This window comes from Centrocercus urophasianus, unplaced genomic scaffold (assembly GCF_019232065.1).
Source record: "Centrocercus urophasianus isolate 14NV4802_14NV808 unplaced genomic scaffold, USGS_Curo_1.0 seq_35, whole genome shotgun sequence".
NCBI classification, from domain to species: domain Eukaryota; kingdom Metazoa; phylum Chordata; class Aves; order Galliformes; family Phasianidae; genus Centrocercus; species Centrocercus urophasianus.
This window is the reverse complement of record NW_024884922.1, coordinates 776513-789951: the sequence shown is the minus strand read 5'-3', so window position 1 is coordinate 789951 and position 13439 is coordinate 776513. Positions and strand designations below refer to the sequence as shown.

Genomic DNA, 13439 nt, shown 5'->3' with positions numbered 1-13439 from the left:
ACACATGAGAAACAATGGTGACTGCTTATCTCTTTTGTAAGCCTTAGGGATGGAGATCTACAAAGTCATCACAAAGCACAAATGAAGGAGGGAGTCTTTCAGCAACAAGGGCAGTCCCATTTTGGTTAAGGGTTGCAGGAATGAGCTGCTTATGTTTCAGCACAGAATCCCAAAGGCCACAGTGCTCACAGTGGAACCTTTTACTTCATTAATATGAAATAAACATTAAAGTTAACACTCTTCAGTGTGCTAATGAGTTCTAAGAAGAACCTGCTAAACATGTGACTGTAATACTCAACCCTCCATGCAAATCCTGTTAAACCAGCACGCATGGAAGCAAACAGGTATGGCTTAAGTTCTAAGAGAAAGAAAGCATCTTGGAAGGACTCAGACAAGAGAAAGGCAGGGAAAATGAGGACTGCAGAAAATTAAGAGATAGGATGCTGAGCTCCACCAAGATGGAGGCGCTCCCTTGGTAATCACTGAGCCTCATCTCTTGGCAAAGAACAGCCAGGATACCTTGTGTTTTGCTAGCTCTATTATCATACATTAGTGCTACTACAGCTACAGCATTTATCAACAGCAATCCTAATATGTTATGCCTGTCACTTCAAAAAATCATCTGTTCTTTTTTAAAGAAACTATGAAACTGTCCAGTGAAAGCCCTTGTCTGAGGGCGGCTGGCATGAAAAAAATCAAAACTATACTATCAAAGAGATAAGGAGTGTTACAAGTAAAATACCACCCCTCAAGAAAGAAAGAATGGGCCAAGATGAAAAGAAGTGCATCAAAGCACACTGTGTTACTGTTGGTCTACTGCAAGACAGTAAGTCACCCAGCAGAGGGAGTGTGCTGGTCACTGTTATTCCCTACAGGATTGCAATTGAGCAATCGAGCGCTATGCTTGACAAGAATGTGACTTTCTTTTACTTATGCAAACTAAATGCTATGCTAGTTGCAGCTTTCCAAATAAAAATTGATTAAAAGTTAAGAAATTGTATATTAAATAGCTTCAGAAATTTTTTTAAAGGAGAAAAAGCAGTAAAGCAGCTTTTCTAATGCTTAATACTGCTCAGTGTTGCACAGTGGGTATAGATTCAGAGTTGCTTCCATGTTTCATTCTTCCAATAAGCAAGCAGTACATCCTGTGCAAGTACAAAATCAATTCCGATCGATTAGTCAAAAATTAAGCAGGGAGAACTATTGAAAGCCTTCAACCAGATGTCACTGCTAAAATTGCATGCATACCAAATTTCAAGGAAAGATTAGAAAAAGAGTCCTGTGAGCAACCACATTCTGTAAACTTACTGTCAAGAGTTGCCTGTGTTCTAACACCACTGTGCCCGTTCTGTAAACAAAGGAGAATGAACACGTTATCTTAGAAGTATATTACACTTTTAGAATTAACCACACATGTAACATGCTTCATGCAGAATTCTATATTCATTCTAAATCGAAGGACAAGGAAGAAAACTAGCCTTTTACTCCTTTGACAAAACCACATAAGTTCTCAAGTGCAAAGTGTCCTGAGCATACATAATCCCATACATAGCCCATACTACACACATCAGCAGGAGACTTTCCCATGTACTGTATGTTACAAACTTCAGGTTCACATCAACATGAAAGAAAGAATTGCATTAACATATAGGAAATGGTTGTGCTTTTGATCTAATGCAACTCACAATTTTAACTATCCAAGTTACACAGAGACGCCAATTTTTTTCCATTGAAAGATAAGACTTGAGAAGCACCAGTTGCTTTTTGGATAACGCTGGAGTACAGAAGTGGATAGTCTATGCTTGATCCTCACCAGTACATACGAGCTAGTGCAGAAGACAAGTGTGACTGAGCCATTACATAACAAAGGCCAGAAGTAAACAAACTTACAAACACTCACAAGTTCCTTAAACATTAAATAAATTCTCTTAAAACAAACTTACAAGAGCACCTACTCTCTTTATATGGAATAAGCATCTCCCAAGGGAGATCCTCTCTGTCTTAAGTGAGATCTCATCCCAGGTGTTTTAAAATAAAAATAAAACAGTATTAATTCCTAATGGTGTCTAAATACAACAGAAGAATAATGCTGGAGGGACCACGAACAGTTTGAGATCTATTGGCTAGGCTCTTTAAGATTCAAAAATTGATCTTTGGATAGGAACTGTCAGGTAAAAGAAAAACACCATGAATACTATACACACAGAGAGTCTCCTCTTTAAAACCTAAGTCTCAGGGAAGGATACTTAACTAGAATGTTAAGTATTACCAAATAAAAGGATCAAACACCAATTTAGGATGCCAAGACCCACAAAACCAGAAGCATACACATTTTAAGTACAGCATAGCCAAATAAAGGCTACACAATAGGAAAAGAAAACACAGGTAACACAGCAGGTATTGGGAATCAAAGAAGCCACTTGGATTGGTTAGGAGTAGTAACACAGCAGGGTAATAAAAGTCTAAGAGGTATGAGAATATTTCCCTTTTTCAAAAAAGCTTTTTTCTGAAATTCACTCACCGTAACTGCAACTGGAGTTGGATCTGATGGAGCCATGGAACTTTGGTACGGTATCCTACTATGCACAGAAGTCTGGTCATAGGAGGAAGTTGTTGTTACTGGGCTAGTGCTCTGGGATGAGCAGGTCAGACTGGAAGAGGTGATGGCAGAGGTTGTGTAGGTGGACTCCTGTACTGGATTGGATATTGGCAAAGAGGTATTCAAAGGATCACTGGAAAAAGTAAAAATTATTTACCAAAATGGCAAATTAGATCCCAAACACCTTCATGAAAATATGAGCTCCTACACAGGAGCTGATAAAAATACAGGAGCTGATAAAAATACTTAAGTAAAATATGTAGTCAAATCCCCATTTTTTTATATTAAAAAATCATCAATAAGTATATTCTTTCTCTGGTCCCCAGTAATCACTTCTCCAAAAACAACAGTTGGATTAACCACCGTTCACCCTCCTCCTACCAGATCAACCAAAACAAGAATCGATACAAGCAATTTACAGTCATTTTCCTCCCTCTCAAATGATAAGCAATGATCATCTTTCTTTCTTAAAAAATTAGATCCACAAAGTCTGGTATACAATGCGAAACACTAAACCTCTTTTGGCAATAGTATTATAACACTTAGTTAGTAGTAACTATCTAACAGAATTAACTAAGAGAAAAGAAAAAAATACTTCAAAACATGCACCATGTTTTATTTTCCAAATAGCTTAATGCATTTATAGAACTAGAAATAAATGTGAAGGTCCATTTTTCACTAGTGTTCCTGAATAAACTTCAGGAAGTTTGTTGTTGTTTTTTGTTTTTTTTTTGTTTTTTTTGTTTTTTTTTTACCAATGCCACTTTTTGAACAAGTAAGGAAGAAATAAATGAATTATTGATATATTTGTACTTATCATTATCAATGCTAGCATTTCAATAAAAGCTTCTGCATACTGAAAGTCTGGATACTTTCATGATTCTGTAGGAGCATCATATTCACAATCTGGTACACAAAGATGGTACCATGCTCAACTCTCTTTGATCCAAAACAGAAAAAATTGCACTGTGAGGAAAAACCCTCCAGCAAATTTGAAAATCTGCTCAATCAAATATGAAGCAGTTATATTAAGGCTAGCTTGCTTTAAGATTATTTACACTCATGTCACCTCCAGCTTCAAAGTAACCCATCTGGAAGATTTTGGCTGCTATTATTCAAGAGATTTCTCTTTCAACACAGTATCCACAGAAAAGAAATCCTTATAAGCCATCATATTTTCCCCTTCTATTAGATGGCAATTGTGTCTTGACATGTTTTGCACAAATTTGATCCTTAAAGAGGATGTTTAAGAAGGCGCATGGGGAACTTGCACATACTTTACAGATTTTGTGTACAAGCTATTGTTGGTTGTCTGGCTGGCATTCTCGCTGCTTGAAGCTGATCCAAACTCTGGGAGTGCAGGCTCTGATCCAAACTCCAAAGCTCCAAACTGAACATTTAACCCTGTCACATCAGCTGACCCAGGCATCTCCACTGCAGAGGCAGGAATCTTAAATGGGGTAAAAAAAAAAAAAAAAAAAAAAAAAAAAAAAAAAAAAAATCAAATAAAAGGTTGTGGCTTGTTTTTTATCTACATTAACTCCTTTAACTACAGGCTTCTTCTTCAATTACCAACTCAACTGTTGCTGTCAACTACATGTGTCACAACCCTCCAGTTTACATCACATAATTTTATTCTTGTAACCTCAAATTCACTTACTGATTCTGTGCATCAATCTGCAGCTGAAGCCTAAGCCATGCTGCTTTGTGAAATGCAAGTATCGTACACATCCACCCTCCCCTATCCAACATTTGCCTTTTTGCCACTTAAGTCAATCCAAAATCACTCAGCAGCAGTCATTTTCCACACAGTGCAATCAGATATGTGCTTGGGAAAGACAACATCATTGTATTTTGGACCGTCGAGCTATTTGCTTAGAAATCCCTACTTCATAAACAGGAAGCGATGGTCTTTGCTTCCCTTTTCCCTAGAAACTCATATGTGTTTACTAAGAATTGGGTGCCAACGAATCACCCACCTTGGATGCTGGAGTTATTCTCCGCTTTGGTGGTTTTATCTGTTTGTGTTGGGTTTGATGGGCTGTCACTGTCTGGTTATCCATAGACATAGCGGGGAGCTGTAACATCTTGCTGACAGCTGTGGAGGTGTCTACTGGCGAGGGCTCTCGGAGTTTTACCTGGGAGGAGAAGGACTCCAACCCAGGAGGAGGTACAGGGACTGCCTGTGTTTGTTGTTGCTGCCGTTGAGTCAGCTGGCTCAGAATTGGGGATGGTTCCGGCTGGGATTTAAAGTCTGGTCAGTTTGGGAAGAGAAATCAAAATTAAGGCATTAAACTTTGCTCTTCATGCTACCGCCCTTTAGCAAAAAATTGTGTTTCTTGACACACCTGACAGCTACTGCTGCAAGTCTCTTCCAGAAATCATTACACAAGCTCTTCGTGGAACATTACCATTGCAATAATAAGGCCAATATATTAGGTTCACTACCTTAAATAACCGGCTTTTGTGAAGTATTTTGTTTTATTTAAAAGTAAGGAATTAAACCCATTTGTACAGTTTCATAACAATGCGCAGTAGGTAACAAAAATTTTACGCATTATTTTAGTCAAATGTTGCATGTTTCACTGCAAGTAATTGTGCAAATAAACTCCGATAACTTTCAAGGAGTTTGGACTTGCAACTCAGAATTACTATGAGTTACAATTTCCTGCTTTACAAAGAAGATTTTCAGCACAAACAGGGACTAATCTACGATCTGAGTGTGGCTGAAAGTCAGAGACACTGGACATCTACAGGTTTTTTTTTTTTCCCAAGTCTTCCTCTTGCATAATTTTCAGATGCTGAAAGCCAAGGAACAGACTGTAGCACTAGCTAAGAACTGTAAGAGACCCACAGCACTCAATCTGAAGGGGCTCTTTTATTCAGTTGCTTTCTAATGCATTTTACCAACTTGAAATGTACAATAAAACAAACATTTTTATAGAATTGCTGCATGCCAAAAATTATGTCACTAAACTGGCTGCTTATCTATTTGCAAACATGCACAGACACACACAAGATAGCTACAAGGCACTCTTTACTGCAAGAACACCGCTACGAACTGTACAAGTTCCTGTCACAGTCACTACTGTTTCTGCCAATCATACTTAAATGAAAAATCCATACAATTACAAACAGACAAAATGGTTAACTTGCATCATTTTCAGCACATGCAGACTTCACACAAGGGAAGAACGGTGAGAAGATACACACTATAAAGACATTATGCAGTATTCATTCAAAATTCATGTAATGGTTAGAAGAGAAAATAGGGAAAAGGCAACAAAATATGGTAAAATCTTGTATTCAGCTAGAAGCAGCACAGGCAAAAAGACAAAAGACTTATTCTCCTGGAATTGCTGAGAAACTAAGTCACATCAGAGTTCCACCTAAATAGTCAGGCACAATAAATTGAAGATGTAACCACATGAAGGCTCCACACCTTCTGAAGACTAACACGTTCTACAGATAGCCTTATGCCAACCAAAACAGAGTTTGTAATGTATTTTTAACAACTATCACCAGCAGACAAGCTTCCCTAAAATTTTATGAGTTATATTGCTAGCATTGTTTTTAAAGCAAAAAAGCATTTCATCAAGGCAATTTTCAGCTGACATCAGACTAAAGAAATTTTACAGACTAATAGAGAAAGAGAGGTTATGTTAAAGCACTTACCAAACTGACTAAGGACTGAGGACTGAGTAATGGGCGCTTTTAGATCCCAAGATGATGGGGTAGTTGTAGTAGTGGTGGTAGAGCTACTATTGTTTTGTTGAGAAGTAAATTGGCCCAAACCTGGAGATTTCAATTGGTCCAAGATTTGGGATCCAGTCGAGTTCGCCAACTTGGAAGATCCAAGATCTCCAAAGCCAGAACAAAGAACTGCAGACTGACAAAAAATAAGGGAACACAAAATAAAAAAATTAAAACAAAGGCATGGAGAAATGGAGTTACGTATTTTATTAATCATTGGAATATAATCATCAAGTCAGTGCCAACAGCCGCTATTTGGCAACAAGTAAAACTTCCTCAGCTCCAGATTGCTAATTTACAACAAGTGAAAAATTCAGCAGTTCTAGCACATGCCTGGACTCTCCTGTTATTATTGATACTCAGGCTGTAATTTCTTGAACTCACGCATTTCAAAAAGACATTTGATTACTAATAGCTGAATAGATTTTCAAAGAATACACCAGCCCAATTTTAAACTCTAAAAATTGTTAAAGAAGGGAGGTCTTACTCATATCGCTCCAGAAAACTCAGAAATACTCATGTTTCCTCACACAGCAGTCAGATATGTGCTTGGAAGTATCACATCACAGTTTCCTGGCATAGAGCTCTTCATTATAAATAAATGATTTTGTTCTAAGTCAACATGTAAGATGCACCTTTTTGTATTCAAAAGTTAATATAAGAACTTAATGTATACCAAAGAACAACCATTCAGCAAATACAAGGAAAGGACTGTTTGTATATGAGAAAGGATATTCTCAATCCCATTTCTGTAGCATTTATAACCTGAATTTTACAAATAATGAAGCATTTCATGAAATGACCATTACTGGAAACGTTGCTTAACTTGTAATATTTGCTAACGAAGAGTATTTAGAAAGCATAAGGTAATTTTACCAGACTCTGAGGGGAATAGGAGTTTACAGCACTGGAACTGCCAGCTCCTGATGCCATCTGGTTGCTGTGCTGAGAATTTGTGAAGACTAGAGCTTGGCCAAAGGTCTGCTGCTGAGAAGCCTCAAATGAGTTGCCTTCTGTCTCTTGAGTAGAAGTCATCGGCTTTTGAAGCAACGTCACCATATCAATGCTGTAAGGAAAAGTAAAGTTTGGTTAGAATAAACATGCTGAAACTGAAGAAAATACTAATGGTATTAGATAAAGCTTCTGTACCAGCCTAACACCTTCTGCTAACAACAGCCTTTAAGAATACTGTATGTCTGTCACAGAAAAACCCTCCATAGAAAGAGGAAGAAGAGAGTAAATAAAATTCTACTAGCCGAGGCATTTACCATAGTTAGAATCTAGCTCATCTTTGCACTCTTTTTGAAGATTCTCAACTTTTGCAACATCACATAACATATATGATTAACACAGCCACATAACTGGAGACAAGTTATAAAAGACACACCACTTTTGAATGGATCCTGCCTTCCATCACATTTTATGTATCAATTATCTGCATTGCATACCACACTATCCCTCTAAAAAGAGCAAGGGATCAAAGTTCTAACCTCTATATAAGATGGGTTTTAGGATAGTAAAGTCATAAATACAGAAACTGAGTGAAAGTGTGGTGTGACTGAAGTAACAAGAACATAAATAAAAAGCATAAAACAACAGTATAACGAGCATAAAAAAAAGTTTCTAGCAGGCACATATCCAAAATCACCCTACAGCATATACATAAGCAGGACAAGAATCATGTTTTCTTGTACTTAACTTATTAACCTCTACAGAACTTTATCCATAAAAAGTAAAGCATTTGAGCATTCGAGTAAGAAACATACTCCCAAAGTTCTGACTGAAGTTTATCCTAAACACACTAAGTTCGGGCTGATGAGTTGCTTCTGTCACTTCTGTTCTATAGATTTCTAAATGCCCGAACATTCATTTTAATAAGTTAAAAAAAAAAAAAATTACCAAACTTAAATTTATAAACTAAAATATTTTCTAGCATAACTTGAGGCAAATTCACTGGAATAATATTCATATCAGAACAATGAACATGCAAGCATACTACCCTTAAGAGGCAAAGAAACATAAGATCTAAACCAACTGATGCTACACCTTCTCCAGGTTATATATCCATGTTAAGACCTTCTAGCTAACTAAAGCTCTTCTGTGAAAATATTTGTCAAAATGCTGCATTCTGAGCACTTTCTAAATCTAGAGGGGGAGGATTCCTATATTCTGGAAAGCAAAGCCAGTGCCTCCCTTTAAACAGCAGAAAATTCTTCCAAGTTACTTTTATTTCTGCCTGTAACTAGTCTCTGTGCAAAAGACAGTCTTCTAAGTATTATCCTTGTGGATTTGACAGATTCAGCTCCAAAACCATAGTAAACTATAGGTAACACAGGAACCCACGAAAGCAACTACCTGCAAGCAAGAGTTTTGCATTTAGCTTAACCACATTTTGATGGGGGCTCTCCTCACATTATTTCAACCCATCATTTGCTTTAGATACTACAGTCTTACACTGCTTCACCAAGAGCTTTTTAGGACATAGGAAAAACGTGCAAGAACTTACCTTTGCCCAGGAGTCACATGATTCTCAGTTGGAATGGAAGAAGCAGTAAAGACTTTCGTTTCAGAAAGCTGAAAAAGATTTTTTTTAAAAGAGTATTATAATCACACACACATTCACATTTCACTTTAGCAGCATTTGAAGAAAGTCTGTCTTGGTCACGTAACTCCTGATAAAAATAAATGCCAAACAACTGTTACAGCCAGGTATGCTGCAGCTCTAGCAGACAAAAATAGTCAAATTTCTGCAAAGACTTTTCCACAGAATCAAGAATCAATTTTACTAACATGTTAGGAAATTTCATCTCATAAGCATACGCAGTGATATACCTACCTACTTACACTAATTTGGGCACTAACAACTGAAAAGCATATAAGTAGAAACTAATTAATGTGACAGCTGGTATATCGTAAGCATAAAAATACCCCAGGTAGATACAATTTAAGATTCCACAATACAGCTCTTACAAATCCTGCTGCAGAATTTTAGCACACAGCACTGTTTCCACATACATGTTCCCATTTCATCTACTCTGTTATATATTTCAGCTCATACTAGTAGTGGAGGCAGATCTGCACTTGAATGCATATAGCAAGCCAGCACTGAAGGTTCCTTCTTGGCAGTTTTGCTAAGGAAAGCAATGTTGTCTTAAACTGATTGCTCTACAAGCATGTCCTGGAAAACCAAGTGTTTCTACAAGTAATACAACCAGTTCCTCCATCCACAGCAGAAGCCTTTGCTGTTTTCACTACTTCTACAACAAAGACACTTAGCAGGTAGCAGGGAAGGGGAAGGGCTGGTTAGTTGGCATTCTAGGGATTAAAAGGGTCCTGTTTTCTTTTTTCGAGAGTTTTGGTTTTTATAAAAAAAAAATAGCATGATAGCTATACTTTGTAGGGCTAACTCATGTCTATTGGCAGGAATGCTAACAAGCAGAACACATCTTAAACCAATACAGATTAGGTTTAACGAAATAAAAAATATGTTTATATAATCATTCTATTTTAAATTAAATTAGCACAGAATCACCTTTAACTATTCAAGCATAACCTCACTTTATACCCAAAGAATAACTGACCTAGTCAAAAAGCTTTAGGAATCCCCTTAGAAAGTGACATTTGAGTAGAGCTCAAAGGATATTACACATTCTTAGTTCTGTATATTGCCATTAGTCCAATTTAAAGGGCAACACAGGTACCAACCTTTTTCACCTGCTCTCACATGGAGAGCTCTACTGGAAGCAAGCATCTCCATACCTGTGTCCATCTGATTCACATTCTCCTAAAAAAAAAAAACCACTCCTGATTTCATAAGGACAAAGTAGGGCTGGGTGGGAGCTATCACAAACCTCTCAGAAACAGCATCCAAACGTTCCACGCGCCGCAGGCACACACCTACCACGCAGTGTCATGATAAAAAAAATAATCTCACAGATCCTCCTCCGTTTCCTTCCAGTCAATAAGATATATTCTACCCCAACCTTTCTAAAACACATTTCAAACCTATCCTACACATAAAACTACCAGCCTGCAAACCTTTGTACTACCCAAGACTAACAGGGAACTTTCAAGGTCATTAAGAGGCTATTTCTCTACTGTGCAGCCTTTTCCCTGCTGCAAATGTGATTTTAAAACATGTACTGCACTTTCTACAGTGTTATGAGATTCCGATATCTTATGGCATAGGGAGGTCAGGTAATGGCAAAGCAGCAGCCTACGACCCGCAACCTGTTTATATTAGATATTGAATTCTTTGCAGTGTCAAAAACTTCTCATGCCCATAGAACCCAGGATAAGACCAACTGTAGCCATAACACTGATGAATCCTGAAAACTAAGCAAACTAAGGAGCCATTCACAGAGTATAAGGGAGGAAATGTTCCCTACAAGTAAACTGCCATGCAAAACAACTACCAAGTCTCCAGTTACCAGTTCTACATTTAATTTTATCCTGCACAGTGTCCCTGTAGCAAACTAACTGCCACATACTTAAATCAGGCAATTAATTCTGAAGTCTGTAGGAATAACGGCATTTGTTGAAATACATATTTTCTGCAGCAGTTTCAAAAGGTTGATTACACAGATGTATTTAACAGTTACTAGAGGCAGTATAATTAACTAAATATTTATGCTCAACATACATCAAACTTAAAAATCCTTCAGCAAGGCAAAGAAACTTCTTAGAACAGAATTCAGGGTCATGAATTATTTACATACGGCAACTTCACCAGGGCATTCCCTCCATCCTTACTGAAATGCCTGTGCTTTTCTGTCTTTGTTGCTATGACAAACCCATTCTTCAGTCATCAAGCAGACAACATACTTAAGAATTAACTAAGCAACTCCTATGGACAGTTGATACGCAACAGGAACAAGAAAACACACTTGAGCACCTCCATGAAAACCCAACCTCTACAAACCAGAAATAATTAAATCTCATTACTGTTTTGTACTGAAGTTAGAGAAGTTAAACAAGTTCTTGTTCTGCTTTCTAGGAAAAGAAACTAACACTAAAAAGCAAAGACAAACCAACCAGTCTATTTTGAAGTGTTGATGTTTCAAATCAAAGCAAAGAGTGCTGATATGGTGCAGAAAATCATTGTCTCTTTAAAGATATTTGTACATTCTTCCTCTTCTGATTGTTTCTATAATTAAGTTACATACTTTGGCCAGGAGAATATAACCATAAATTTAAGAGGAAACCAGAGCTGTCCACAATACCTCAAAATTTGTCTCATACTTCACACTGTCATGTCCTGAATGCCTCATTGACAAAACAGAATCTCCTGCTTTCATTGCAAGCAGTTTCCTTGCTACTTAAGATCATGTTGACAACCTACTTACTCATTACTTTGCCAAAATTAAATACCCAACAGGACTATTAGATCACAAAAATTTAATCCTACTCATGTCATACAACACTGAGTTTCACTCACGTGTTCATATACTGAACACGCAACTTAAACCTAACTAGAGAACAGAAATCTGAACAAAAATATTCTTCAGAAAAGTACCTGGTCTTTTTCTGCAGACAGCATGCCCCATCAGCATCCTTGACTGTTTCAGTCATTAGTCACACTGCTAGAACTATTTAATTATACATTTAACTGTGCAGCTCCATTTTCCATTCAAAGATTCATACTATGCCTTTTCTGCTAGATTATAGGAACCAATACAAGCTAATCAAGTAACTTTTTTAGATTCCGTAAACTATGCCACATAAATTTAAAAATCTCAATTTAACACCTTTTTTATTCTTTAATTTTCAGCTGCTTTGCACAGTTTCTGCCTTTTAAAAGCAATAAGCAAGTGAATGCAGTACTTCAAAATCAAGTTCTGAGGAGTCCACACACAGAAATAAAAACCAAGAATGATTAAGAGACCAGGAAGAGTGCCTGCAGGCAAAAAAAGACTACAGGAGTGGGGTTTTTTTTTCTGCAACAGAATTGCCTGTAACAAATCATAATATGCTGCTTTCCAGAAAACAGCCCTCGATTCTGGACATAGTCCTAGAATTCTTCATTCCTGTTTATTTAGTTACACTCCAATTCATTTATACATTACTATGTTCACTTTTGGACCCCTCACTACAAGAAAGACATCGAGGCCCTGGAGTGCGTCCAGAAAAAGGCAAGAAGCTGTGAGGGGTCTGGAGCACAAAGTTTATAGGGAATGGCTAAGGGAACTAGAGTTGTTCAGTCTGGAGGAGGCTCAGGGGAGACTTCATGGCTCTCTGGAACTCCCTGAAGGGAAGTCTTGCCAGGGTGGGGGTCAGCCTCTTCTTGAATGTAAGAGATAGGGATGGCTTCAAGTTGCACCAGGGGAGATTCAGGCTGGGTATTAGGAAACACCACTTCTCTGCAAGAGTGGTCAGGTGCTGGAACGGGCTGCTCAGGGAGCTGGCGGAATCAGCATCCCCAGAAGTGTTCAAGAAGCATTCAGATATTATATTAAGAGCCATGGTTTTGTGGGGGAATACTGGTGGAAGGTAGATGGTTGGATGGGATCATCTTGGAGGTTGTTTCCAACCTTGGTGATTCCGTGGTTCTATTTCTATTTTTTTTAAATAATGAAGTAGGTGAAGCACTCAGCTACTTAGCTATACTAAAACATTTTTAATTTAAGCAGGTCAAGCGTAGCAGAAATACAAACTTCTCCCCATGACAGGCCCACTTTAATTGACTAATCTAATAAAATTTCCCAAACATATTTATAGTGATTTTTATTGTTCACTTCCAAAGTGAAGCCGGGATCTGACCTACGACTGGGTTCCTCTGTGGCTGAAACAGTCAAGGAAGCTGATGGTTCTCCCAGGAATCGTCCACATTCAGTTCAGATAATGCTGCAAAAGACCATTTGCCAAAACTAGCAGGACAGATATAATTACTAGATACTACTAGATGGCTTTTCTGACATCCTGGAATTATTTCTTTTAGAAACAACAAAAGTCATGAAATCAAATCTCCTTTAAGGAGATACTTCATCTTCATAGTTCACCCGTAATTTACTTAAAGATCAAGATTAGCTTTATTTGAAATAGACTTTTCATAAAAGAACAATCATAAAATCATAGGTAAATACAACAC

General features: G+C 37.5%; 1 protein-coding gene and 2 non-coding genes across 3 annotated transcripts in view; all 3 read right to left on the bottom strand.

Annotated features, from left to right (window-relative positions):
* Positions 1-13439, bottom strand: part of UBAP2 (ubiquitin associated protein 2) — a 70929-nt gene that overhangs the window by 7459 nt on the left and 50031 nt on the right. The window contains exons 10-16 of the mRNA XM_042831129.1: positions 8859-8926; positions 7229-7418; positions 6275-6488; positions 4579-4853; positions 3877-4049; positions 2522-2732; positions 1309-1348 (exon numbers count right to left, since the gene is read on the bottom strand). Coding sequence (XP_042687063.1) covers positions 1309-1348; positions 2522-2732; positions 3877-4049; positions 4579-4853; positions 6275-6488; positions 7229-7418; positions 8859-8926 — 1171 coding nt within the window. The remainder of the gene's footprint in view (positions 1-1308; positions 1349-2521; positions 2733-3876; positions 4050-4578; positions 4854-6274; positions 6489-7228; positions 7419-8858; positions 8927-13439) is intronic.
* Positions 4375-4459, bottom strand: LOC122167045. The gene has a single exon (XR_006170939.1). It is a non-coding gene; the product is annotated as a small nucleolar RNA SNORD121A (small nucleolar RNA).
* Positions 6848-6931, bottom strand: LOC122167041. Its single transcript, XR_006170935.1, has one exon. It is a non-coding gene; the product is annotated as a small nucleolar RNA SNORD121A (small nucleolar RNA).